Source organism: Tiliqua scincoides, chromosome 13 (genome assembly GCF_035046505.1).
Source record: "Tiliqua scincoides isolate rTilSci1 chromosome 13, rTilSci1.hap2, whole genome shotgun sequence".
NCBI lineage: Eukaryota > Metazoa > Chordata > Lepidosauria > Squamata > Scincidae > Tiliqua > Tiliqua scincoides.
The window spans coordinates 1,720,013-1,732,758 of NC_089833.1; the positions used below are offsets into that span (position 1 = coordinate 1,720,013).

The 12,746-nt window shown below is 48.7% G+C and overlaps 1 protein-coding gene across 3 annotated transcripts in view; it reads left to right on the top strand.

Annotated features, from left to right (window-relative positions):
* Positions 1 to 12,746, top strand: part of PKD1 (polycystin 1, transient receptor potential channel interacting) — a 91,350-nt gene that overhangs the window by 24,019 nt on the left and 54,585 nt on the right. For 2 of the 3 annotated variants that reach the window (XM_066640787.1, XM_066640788.1), the window contains exons 12-15: positions 1,566 to 1,741; positions 3,195 to 3,328; positions 5,023 to 8,648; positions 10,156 to 10,302. In XM_066640787.1, the coding sequence (XP_066496884.1) occupies positions 1,566 to 1,741; positions 3,195 to 3,328; positions 5,023 to 8,648; positions 10,156 to 10,302 (4,083 nt within the window). Of the gene's footprint in view, positions 1 to 1,565; positions 1,742 to 1,923; positions 1,987 to 3,194; positions 3,329 to 5,022; positions 8,649 to 10,155; positions 10,303 to 12,746 lie in introns of those variants that run through there. The other variant, XM_066640790.1, reaches the window with a different exon arrangement.

A 12,746-nucleotide genomic window follows, 5' to 3' on the forward strand; every position in this document is an offset into this window, starting at 1 on the left:
AAGGCAGCAGAATGGTAAATATAGTGGGCCCTCAACATCCATGGGGAATTCATTCCAGGACCCCTTATGGATACCAGAATCTGCAGATACTTGAGATCCAGGTGGGGGCAGAGTTTCAGCACCACAATAACTTTGATGCTACACTCAGTCCTCTGAAGGTCAGACTGGCCCACGGCTCCCTTCATGGGTCTTTTCACTTCCTCAGAATGCTTCCCAGATGTGACCAAAAGCCACTTCCAGTTTGTGTCTGTTACCCCCTAGTTGCATCTGAGAGGTGTTCTTAGGCAGGGGAAGGTTAATGGAGTGGGCCACGGGCCTCCCTGTGACTCAGAACACCTCCCGGACATGACCAGATGTCACAGATGCAAACTGGAAGTGACTTCTAGTCACATCCTGGAGGCTTTCTGAGATGCGGGGAGGCATCTGCGGTTGGTGGGCCCTCCTTATCTGAGCCTGCGGATGGCTCATTGTGTTTTTTTATTGTTTGGGAAGACAGTACTGATGACCAGCTTATTGGCTGTTTTAGTGCATGTGCTGGTAATTTAACATGGTCATCTGTCTCCACCCTCTTCCTGGAGCAGGTCTGCACAGCTCACTTCCTCACAAACAGTGCTCCCCACCACAGCTGAAGTTGTGAAGAAGAACAGAGTTCATAGCAAAGGAAGAATTCCTAAATGTCCCCAGAGATTCAGCACTGGAGCAAATGCATAGAGGGGCTTGCAGTGGTGGCAGGGAAAGAGGGACGTTGACAGGCAGGTGTGAATGGATTTGCCCTACCTTGAAATACACACGCACGTTCAGGGTGTTTTGTGTTAGGTCTCCATTGATGCTGTGGTGACAGCAAGTCAGAATTGCCCGGAAGATATTATTTGAAACTGTGGTTTTAGTGGGGTCTGCAAAAGACAGTTTCAGAAGACCCAGGGTAGTCTTCCTGTTAGAGGTGTTTGTTTTTGCGGATAACTAAATAAAAACACAAAGCGCCACATTTTGCATTGTCATAATAACATAAAACACCATATTTTTCAGACACCTCTGTCCAAAGGTAATGAGTAAGGAACACTGGAATTGTTCCAGTTAATTCACGAAATGAATCAACACAGAATGAATTTGTGAATTAAAATGAATTTGTGAATTAAAACAGAAAATGTCACGTTTTGCATTTTAATTAAAAAAATAAACACCACAATTTTCAAACACCTCTACTTCATTGTTCATGCTAATGCAGGTGTAATTCCCAGGGCATGAGCTGAAGGCACATGCTGCAGCCCCATTGCTGAAGCTAAGCAGCTGTAGGTGTGCTGGATGACTGGGTGGGTGACCGCCTGGGCTCTGCATGTCTTCCTCTTGGAGTTTAATCATCGAAGAAAGGCATAGTTGTAGTAAGTGACTTTAAACCATGAAAGAAAGAAGGGAACAGGGAAGAGGCAGAAAGCAGTTCCATGAGCCATCACTGTGGAGCATGAAGAGAATAATGGCCAGAGAATGTCATTGTTTAGCTGCCCTCTCAGTTCATTGATAAGTCTGTTTTGTGTTGTAAGAAAGCTGTTTTCCTGTGCCCTCTGCAGCTCACTGCCTCCAACCACGTCAGCAACGTCACGGTTGATTACAACATCACAGTGGAGAAGATGAACAAGATGAAGGACCTCATTATCTCAGAGATCCCACCTCTCGTTCCACAGAACAGCACCGTGGAGCTGGCAGCCAGGGTTACTGTGGACTCGGCGGTGGACGCCAGCTTCATGTGAGTTCTCACACTGTCTTATTTACTGGCTGGGCTCATCATTCCAACACATGAGAAGGATGGGGAAAGGCCCCACGTCCTGTATAGCACGTCGCCTCAGAAGGAATTGGTATGAAAGACCACTGAGTGTAATTAATCTGGAATTCTTTGCCACAGGACGTGGTGATGACGTCTGGCCTCAGTGCCTTTAAACGGGGATTGGACAGATTGATGGAGGAAAAGTCCATCACCAGTGACAAGCCATGGTGGGTGCATGCAGCCTCCTGGTTCTAGAAGTAGGGCTACCTCTGAATGCCAGATCCTAGGAAGTGGCAACAAGATGCAGGGATTGTGTAATCTTGTGTGTTCCCTGAGGTATCTGGTGGGCCACTGAAAGATACAGGAAGCTGGATTAGATGGGTCTCAGACCTGATCCATCAGGGCTCTTCTGGTGTTCTTAGGAGTGATTTGGGTTGTTTGTAAATTTCCTATATAGCCCTTAGTAATTATGTGTCCTTCGCAAATAAATTGAATGGTTAAATGTTATAAATAAGCATTATAAATAAATAGATCAATCGTATGTATAATAATACAGGAGGGGCCATATCTGCTGTTCCCAGCCTTAGTGGGGTAAATGAAGAGCTTTCTGGGGTGGTGGCCAAATATATAAATATGATAATTAAGAGACGTATTTCTATGATGGTCTCAAATAGTTGATATGTGGCAGCAAGGCCTTGTTGGTCATGGTTGGAGGTGAACTGTCTGATTCATGTATCCCTCCATCCAATCCTTTTTTCTATACTGCTTGGATATGCCGATATGCCAATATGCCAATAAAGGTTTCTTGTATCTTGTATCTATCTTGCTGATCCCCGGATCCACCTATATGGGATCCACGGTTCGGATCCGTGCCCCCCTGTGCGCCCCCTTCAGAGGGGCGTCTGAGCCCAGCAGAGTCTGTGCATGTCCATCTGCAGCCTCTGCCAGGCTTAGAGTAAAAAACCCATGACTTATGGGTTTTTTGAAAATGCTTATTTTGACTTATTAATGCCTTTACAGGCATTAGGTGGCCCGGGGAAGCCCTTTGCTTCTTTACTTTTCCTGCATCTCTAGTAGTAAAAGCAAAGTAACTTAATGGCACGATGGACATCTGAAAAGACTCCTCTATACAGAATCATCATCTCTGGAAACTGTATTTGACTTTTGTGTCCTAGGTACCAACAAAGAGCATCAGACGGTTTCACTGGGAGGTTGATGGGACAGAGTCCCACCTGCTTAAGCAAGGTTGACTATCCCTGTCTAGGAAAACCCAAATATTTGCTGCTTGGCAGAGAAGCAGAACCATGAGATAAATGTTGGGCGAAGCGAATGGAATTTCTAATAGAGCCTGCAGATCTAAAGGCAGTAGACTTTCAGCTTCCCCGTTAGCTGGTAACAATTGCCCCTCTCATTTGATCCTCTTTCTGCTCTTCAGGTGGAACTTTGGGGATAGGAAGCAGGTTGTTTATCAGTTTAGACCTCCCTATGATGAATCCTTCCTTGTGCCGGATCCCAACGTCCACCAGGTTACAGTTGAGCACAATGTCTCGCATACCTACCAAGAACCAGGTGAGAGGATTTTTGGCATTGGGGCCATGCCCTGTTGAACAAAGTGCACATGTGCCTCTTAGGGCAGCCTCCACTGTCCTCCAGTCATTGAACAGACACAGTACCTGTCCAAAGGTTTTTGCACAGTAACGAATGCAGGAAGCACCTGCGGGCTACTCCACTGTCCTGTTTTTACCCCTTCTCGAATCCCCTTGCAGGCATATGCTAGGTCATGAGCTGTGTGTGAACTCAGAATGCACATTCCTCTGAGCCTGTCTTTTCTCGCAAGCCCCCCTTGACATGAAAGATTTACTTCCAGCACCTTGCTTTGGGTTCCATCCTTGTGGGAGCTCAGGTTACCCTTGGAAAGGTGGTGCACGCTTTTGATAGGGTCCCTGGGGCTGTGAAGTTATGTCCTAGGAAAAAGCACACCTGAAGGTCTGCCTTTTTAGAAGAGCATTTGGCAGCTGTCATTAAGGGGATTTTTAATGGACAATGACTGCCACTAATCTAGAAGGTGTTTGTATGCCCTGTTGGATCAACTTCTCTCTTGGGTCCTGTCTCCTCTTTGGGGCAAAAGATGGGCAAAGTTCAGTGTCCAGGATTGGAGGCCGTCTTGCCTCAGGCAAGGAAATGAACTTTTGGATCACATATGCCTTCCTCATGTTCCCAGAAAGATGCAGAGACGAATTGTGGAGACTGTCCCCCGCATCAGGGAGAGGAAAAGGGACCACTTGGGCAATGCCAAATAGTCCTGTCTGCTGCCAAGACTCAAGACCGAGCCATACCTTATGCCACAAAAGTCTGGTGGCCCCTTCTTTATGGCAAAGTGACTGGAAGCCAAGAAATCAAGAGTGTTTTACTCTTCCCCTGTCACCTGCTTTCCACCTGGAGATCCTCCCCAGCTGCTTTTCTCCCTACTGAGTTTTATGGACAGACATGTACTTACGTTGCAAGAATGAACCATGTTGGGGAGAAAAGTGACTGGTAGGGGCATTTCCACTCCCCCCTCCCCAAAGTCCTTCTCTGCTGTAAAGTGTCCTCTCCTGAGGCTGCAGTTCAGGTGTCACCTGAACTGGGATCTCAGAAAATGTTTGCATACATTGCGTGAAGACAAGACTAGCGTTCACATTTTGTCTAAGCCTACTTAGAGACCAATCGTATTCAACTTCCCAATGCCGATGCAGCCCTCAGGTAAGGCAAAAATTGTTTCCGTACCTTGAGGAGGCCTCCATGACTGCCTCCCCCATCGCAGGATGCAACACACACCCTGTTGGCACAGCTACACCAGTGCTGGAAAGTTGGATAGGGTTGCACCTAGCGTTGTAGATATTATAATTTGTAGGAATTATGATCCAGTGGAGAAGAGAAGGGGCCCAGAAGAAACTTCGTACCCTCTCAGAGGCCCTGCCGCCAGGTTCTTAAATGATTTAGAATGGTAGTTGGCCAGGGCTTGGTGTGGCAGTGAACCTGACAGAAGGGGAATCTGAGTACTGTTTGAATATCCGGGGAGAGCACCAGGATGAGGTCTCTTGTTATCTGGTGTGCTCCCTGGGGCATTTGGTGGGCCGCTGTGAGATACAGGAAGCTGGACTAGATGGGCCTATGGCCTGATCCAGTGGGGCTGTTCTTATGTTCTTATGTTCTTATGTTCTTAATATTGCCTCCCCAAGGGTGAAATGTTCTAATCTTGCCTTCCCCCCCCCCCCCCGCAGGTGAATATACTCTGGTTCTTTTAGTATCCAATGAATTTGAGAATCTGACTTACTCGACCCCTGTCCGCATCTACACTTACTTGACAGAGGTGGCTCTGGAAGTAGATTCAGATACGCCACCGGCTGCAGGTCGCCCTGTGACTTTCGAAGCTCGCCCTCTGCCTTCCAGCTATGGAGTCTCCTACACCTGGGATTTTGGGGATGGCTCAGGAGTGTTTATGGAAAGCCAGCCTACTGCCATTCACACCTACGACCACAAAGGGGTGTACAACGTCAGCCTGAGAGCCAACAACACAATTAGCTCTGTAGAAACATTCCAGTGTTACCGTGTCTTTGAAGAGATCAGCGGACTGCGGGTAGATGTGGACGATGTGATGGAGCTGCGCACACTGGTCTGGATCAATGCTTCTGTGGAGACAGGAGACAACATCACCTGGATATTTGATATGGGTGATGGGACTGTGGTGGAGAGCTCTGAACCGTCAGTACAGCACATCTATTTAAAGGAGATCAACTGCACAGTAAACGTGACTGCAGTGAATCCGGTGAGTTCGGTTTCCCAAGCCGTTCCTGTCCGTATCTTTGTACTGATGGTTCTCAAGATCGAACCGTCCTCTTGCATCCCGGAGCACCCTGAAGTACAACTCACTGCCTACGTCTCGGGTAATGCCAGTGAATACATCTTTGACTGGACATTTGGGGATGGCTCATCCAACGTCACCGTGTATGGGGACCCAACTGTAGTGCACAACTTCACCCGCAGTGGCATCTTCTCGCTCTCTTTGGTCCTCTCGAGTAAGGTCAACAAAGCGCAATATTACACTGTGGTCTGCATGGAGCCCGAGATCACCAACGTCACATTGTTGGTGAAGTCGCGTTTTGTGAGATTAGGCAATGAGAGTAGGTTCCAAGTTGAAACTTCGCCGCCATATCCTTACCGCTACCTGTGGGACTTTGGGGCCAATGATTCGGCCCGGTTTGGCGGGACAGAAGTCAGTTATACGTACAAGACGCCTGGTGTTTACTTTGTGACAGTGACTGTCTGCAACAATGTGTCTTTCAACAACGACACGAAACTTGTGGAAGTCCAAGAGCCTGTTGGCGTGGCCAAGATTGAATCCAACGGCTCCAAAGTCTTGGAACTGAAACAGTTCTACCTGTTCTCTGCCAACATTAGCGGAAGCAAAGTCAGGTATCTGTGGGATTTTGGAGATGGCACCACACAATTGGGAAAATTCATCACCCATTCCTACAACAGGAGTGGCCACTATGCCATCAGCCTCAAGGGTTGGAACGAAGTCAGTTTCCATGAAGCCTGGCTCAACGTCACAGTGAAGAGGCGCCTCCAGGGGCTCGCCATCAATGCCAGCAGGACAGTGGTGCCCCTGAACGGCTCCGTGAGCTTCACAGCGACCCTCCTGGCTGGCACAGCCATTCGATACTCTTGGATCCTGTGCGACAGGTGCACCCCCATCCCAGGCTCTTCCACCATCTCTTACACATTTCGCTCTGTTGGGACGTTCAACGTGATCGTGACGGCGGAGAACGAGCTTGGGTGTCTGCAGGACAGCATTTTCATTTACGTCTTGCAGCAGATCGAAGGGCTTCAGATTGCCGGTGGCAACCTTGTGGATGACACCTATTTCCCCACCAACAAGACACTGCAGCTGCAGGCGGTGGTAAGGGATGGAACAAACATCTCCTACAGCTGGACAGCCCTGAAGGGACGTCACCCTGTCCAAATGTTCAATGGCAGGGTTTTTTCTCTGACCGTTCTGGAAGCAGATGTCTACCTCATCCACCTGAAAGCCACCAACATGCTGGGAAGCGCAACTGTCAACAAGACCATAGAGTTTATGGAGGAGGTTGGGGTCTTAAGGCCCGCTGCTTCTCCTAACCCGGCACCAGTCAACGCTTCTATTAACCTGACCATTAGCATCACTGCTGGGACTGGCTTGATGTACACCTGGTACCTGGAAGATGCCGTCCCTGTTTCCACTGCCAGCCTTTTCATCACACATTCTTTCCAGAGTCCTGGAGCCAAAGTGGTTACTGTTATGGCGGAAAACAAATTTAGTGCTGTCAATGCAACACTTGTGGTATATGTGCAGGAGCCTGTAGTGGGTTTGAGCATCAGGACTGTGAGGCCGAACTGCAGTTATGTGGTGTCTGGGTCTTACGTGAACTTCTCTGGGGAGCTTGAAAGGGGGTCCAATGTTTCCTGGGTGTGGGAGATGGTGAACGTGACCATCTCCGGGCAGAAAGTGGCTCTGGAGTTCCCTGTGGCTGGCTTCTTCTCTGTCTGCCTCAACGCCTCCAATGAGGTCAGCTGGGAGGTGGTCTGCCTCAACATGACCGTGCAAGATGCAATCCGAGATCTGCGACTCAGTGCGAGCAAGGAAGTGCTGGAGCCTGGCGGAGAAGTCACCTTTGTCATTGGAATGTCTTCTGGTTCCTCTGTGAGCTACCAGGTGAGCATTGATAGGAATCTCTCAGCACCCTTCAGTGCTTCTAGTTTCACCCACACGTTCACCCAGGTTGGAGAATATGTAGTGAAGGTGACAGCAGAGAACCATGTGAGTGTAGGGCATGTTGAGGTCCGCATCATGGTGCTGGAGGCCATCCATGGCTTGCGTATCGTGGACTGCTGTGAGCCGGGCATGCCCACTGGGGAGGAGAGGCGTTTCACTGCTGAAATTGAGAGTGGCTCCCGAGTGACGTATTTGTGGCTGTTATCTCTGGAGAAAGATCAGGGTAGTTACCAGGTCCTCTTGAATGGCTCAAGTGTCTCTTACACCCCGGAGGCTGCGGGGCAGCTAGACGTCCATCTCAGCGCTTTCAACGACTTAGGCAGCGTGAACATCACCATCGTGATCCAGGTCCAAGACCTCATCACACAGCTTTCCCTCCTGCCTGTTGACCCTTTTGTGAACCGGACCACATTATTTGAAGCATCTGTGTTGCCCAGTGCTAGACAAGTTGTGTTCTGGTGGCGCTTTGGGGATGGTTCTCCAGCTCAAAGGACAAATGTAACATCTGCCAACCACATCTATCTGAGGCCCGGGGACTACCTGGTGGAGGTGAATGCCACCAATCTCATCAGCTTCTTCATTGCCCAGCTCACTGTCACAGTCCAGGTGCTTGAGTGTGAGGAGCCAGAGGCGGAGCTTGTTCTACCTGCTCAGGTAGTCATGAAGCGGTCGCAGAAGAATTACTTGGAGGCGCAAATAGACCTGAGAGGGTGCACCAGGTACCAGACAGAGTACCTGTGGGAGATCTACAAGGCCCCTAGCTGCTTGCAACTGGGTAATGCTGCCGAAGTCCACCTGCCCAGTGTGGATGTGAGCCGACCACAGCTGGTCATCCCCAAGCTCGCACTGGAACTGGGGACCTATTGCTTCAAGTTCCTGGTCTCCTTTGGAGAAACACCGCTGTCCAAGAACATCTTTGCCAACGTGACCGTCTCACCGAACAAACTGGTGCCCATCATTGATGGAGGATCATACCGAGTGTGGTCTAGTACCCGGGACTTGATTCTGGACGGGGAGAAATCCTATGACCCCAACCTGGAAGACGGGGAGCAGACGCCATTAAACTACCGGTGGTCCTGCGTGTCTTCTTCTAAGGTAAGTGAGCCTTGGCTTTTGATTTGGGGAAAAGGAGGGAGTGGCCTTGGTTTTTCTATTCTATTTTTGGTGCTTGAGTTCAGAGCATGTTGTTATCATAAAGAGCACGATCCTAGTTTTTCAGGAAGACCTACTTGTGACTTGGATGTGGTGGGACATGTTCCCCCCTCCACTAGGATAAATACCATGGCCAGAGATGCTGCCCAGCCATGGCACAGTTTTGCCTCTGCAGTTGGCAGGAGGGCGTGTGGATTGGTCAAGAGCTGGATTTGATTCCAGGGTTCCTGTTTTAGAGACTTGAGTGCCTTTTAACCCTAATAAATAACACCAACCACATCCTTGATTACGGAGAATGGCTTCAGTAACGGGGTTTGACTACCATTCAGGCTTGTGCCCTGGCATCTCCCCTGTTAGGAATGCAGCATCTAGGTGGCACGTGTTAGAGGATACACATGGTAGAAGATGCCCTAGGCCAGGGCCGGAATGGTTACTGTAGTGCAGGGATGACAAACTCATTTTGTACAGTAAGCATTCCTGATGCCTGCTGAGGGCCAGAAGTGACATCACTAAGCAGGAAGTGATGTCATTAAGCAGAGGGTGGCCGGATATAAGCATTTTATTCTCACCTAGAAACTCCTTAGCTGCAAACGGCAGAAGAGAAAATGTGCTGATCCTGTTCATATTTTCAAGATATGAGAGAGCCCAATTATTAAACTTGGTGAGCCCAACGGGGGCCAGATAAATTGCTTCCAGGGGCCCATGTTTGTCACCCCTGCTGTAGTGGTTCTCAGACTCCTCCCCTTAGCAACCCATTGCTCTATCGCCGAGGTCAGGAAGCTGCAAGGTAAAATGGAACATGAACGGCTTCACTGACCGTAATGTGCCGCATTTCTCAAATCTTGCAGCCTGATGGTGGATTGCGACCCGATTTTGGGGCCAGGAAGTTGCAGGGTGATTCAGGGCACAATGCGACGTGGTCAGTGAAGTGGGTCTCTTGCCATTTTAGCCTGCATCTTCCTGGTTGTGGCTGACCTGCCACACACCAAAATTTGGGCCGCTGGTGGGTTGCGACCCACAGTTTGAGCAATACTGAGTTTCCATCTTTATTTTGGTGTTCTTCAAAATGGATCCTTCAAAGGCATATGTTTTTGTACCATGTACAGTGATGTCTTCTGCTGTTATGACAACAGCATACAAAAAAATTGGGCACTAGAGACTGACAGCCCAGTCCTATCCACACTTTCCTGGGAGTAAACCCCATTGACTCTAATGGGACTTACTTCTCAGTAGACATGCATAGGATTGGGCTGTGATGTCCAGTGAGGGTGGAGTAATTTTTTTTTGTTAAGTTCTTCTTTGACATATTTTCTAAGATTAAGGTGCTCTGTAAGAGACGGGTTGTGTATTCATTTGAGAAGCAGCCTTTGGTCTGACCCTGCAGAGCAGTACTGGTCTCTGAATGCCTTCCCTTCCTCCCCCACCCTTTTTTTCTCCTCCTGCACCACAGAGCTCATCAGCTGGGTGTGCTCTCAACTTCACGGCCATGGGAGGAGTGGTGACCGTTTCTCGAGCCATATTGGAAGCAGATGTGGCATACACGTTCGACCTCACCGTCTGGAAAATAGGGATGACTCCAGAAGCGACCAATCAAACGGTTTGTATTCTGGACCCTTCTTTCTATTTGTTTTCCGGCCTCTGCCTGCCGCCATAAGCGTGCTGTGTAAGTGCGATGTCTTGGTGAAAACAACTGAACTCCCTGGGTACCACCCCGAGCATTCAGTGTGCAAATAGCCAGACTGACTCATCCTTGCTGATTTTCACTGGTCAACTGTGTGAACTTTTATGTGGTCCAACTGTGTGTTTTCCAAACTTTTCGGCTAGAGGGTCGCATCAAATGACTGGCATGGTGTCGAGGGTTGGGAAAAAAAATTTAAATGCATTGGAGATGGAACTTAGATAAATGAATAAATGGGTTCACATTTCCAGGATTTCTCCAAGCACCGACACAGAAATAAAACATACACTCATATGGGCTCCCATTCCTCCACCCCACAAGCAGCTTACTTAAATGTACAGGAGTAAATACCTCAGAACCAGCACTTCACAGGAAATACCTGGAGAGGGCCAGGGAGGCCTCCCTACGCTCAGGAAGCCTTCAGAGAGCACAAAAAGTGACTTCTGGTTTTTAGGGAAAACCAGGAAGTGATGTTTTAGGTCTCTAAAAGGTGTTCTAACGGCCAGGGAAGCTGCATGCAGCCTCAGAACACCCTCCAGACGCTACCAGAGCACAGCTCCGGTTGTGTTTGGTTGAGTGGGCCAGAGGCTCTCAGGGGATGAGAGGCTGACTCGCCACAGGCTGCATCTGACCCCCAGGCTGGGGTTTGTAGACCCTGGTGTGGACCATCAAGGGAGGTAATTTGCATTGTGCAAGTTAACAACATATGTTAAAGGACCAAAAAAGAACAGATTTTTGCAAAACTGAAAGTTTGTTTCTTGGCAAAATGGCATATTCTTCAGACAATATACGTAATTTGTTTATATGTTATAAAAATAATAGTCTGTTGTAAATAACAGCAATTATGTGCTTATGCTTTTGAAATTTAAAACACTTAAGGGGGAATTCTTTGCTGACACTCTTTAAGACCAAATGATGTGTTACTTGCCCTTATGTATGATGTGAAATATTTTTTTTCCTATTGGGGCAAGCAGAGCCTTTGAGGCAAGCTGAGCCTTTGTTGCACTTGAGATTGATAATGAGAGCATAGCTCAGGGGAAATGGCTTATGTATCCCTTCCACAAAGTGCTCTCTGCTAGGCATGTGTTGAGAGTGCTGCAATCTAGCAGAATAGAAAATGAACCTATGATTCAGGACAAGTTCTGGGTTTGTATTCTTAATGGGCTGTTCATGGTGCGGCTTTGGGCCAGCCAGTCCCTTGCAGCCTCAGCTATCCATCTGTAAAATGGGCAGAAGGCTGAAGGTTGCAGGTCAAAACTGCTGAACAAATTAAATATGAGCATGGCCTTCATGGCTAGTGGCCATTGATGGAGCTGTCCTCCGCAAAATTTGTCCAAACCCCTTCTCAGCTTTCCAAACTGGCAACGACCTCCATATCCTGTAGCTATAAAGTTCACAAACTATGTACTTTGCTATATTGTCTGCTACCCATCCTAAATCTCTTTTCAATCAGTTTAAATAAATGACCCTGGCCCTAGTATTGTGAGAGGGAGAACAAAGTTCTCTATCCACTCTTTCCACATCATGCATAATTTTTAAGCTTTAGTACTACCCCCTTAATTTCCCTTTTTCTCCAACTAAGAAGCCCCAAATGGTATAGCCTTACCTCCTGAGAAAGGTGCTCTGGCTTTCTGATTCTTTTGCCTGCCCCTTTTTGCACCTTTTCCAGCTCTACAAAATATTTCTAGAGGTATGGCCGCCAGAACTGAGCACTGTCTTCCAAATGTGGCTACCCCATAGATCAGCGGCAGCCTCAGGTGTGCGGCGGGGCCAGAGTTGGCAGGCAGCAGCCAAGGGCGGCAGAAGCGGCTGCTTTGACCCTCAGGTGGTGGGGCAGCAGTGGAAAAAGGAGCAGCCGGGGCTGCTTTGCATCTCCTGCTGTGAGCAAGAGGAAGGCTGCAACCCGATCCTACTTTACCTGGAAGTAAGCCCCGTTGACTATTATGGGGCTTACTTCTGAGTAGACACGCCTAGGATTGGGTATCAAGTCCCTTATCTGTCCTGCCTGCTCATTGGGCAACCAGAAAAGCCTGGAAGAGGTCTGGGCAGAGTGAGAAGGAGGAAGTAGGGCAGGCAAGCAGGTAGGAAACCAGCGAGTCTGTTGAGGCCACCAGCCTAAGAATGGGGTCACCTGCAGCTCCCCAAAGCGACCCTCCCTGCCTTGCCTTTGCCTTTCAGAGGAAGGGCGCTGGGCCGCAATCCTACCCACACTTTTCTGGGAGTAAGCCCCATTGACTATAATGGGACCTACTTCTGAGTAGACATGCCTGAGCTGTGCTGGGCTCTCAAGTTCCTCTCCTAGCCCCACTTTCCTGGGAGTAAGCCCCATTGACTATATGGGACTAACTTCTGAGTAGACATGC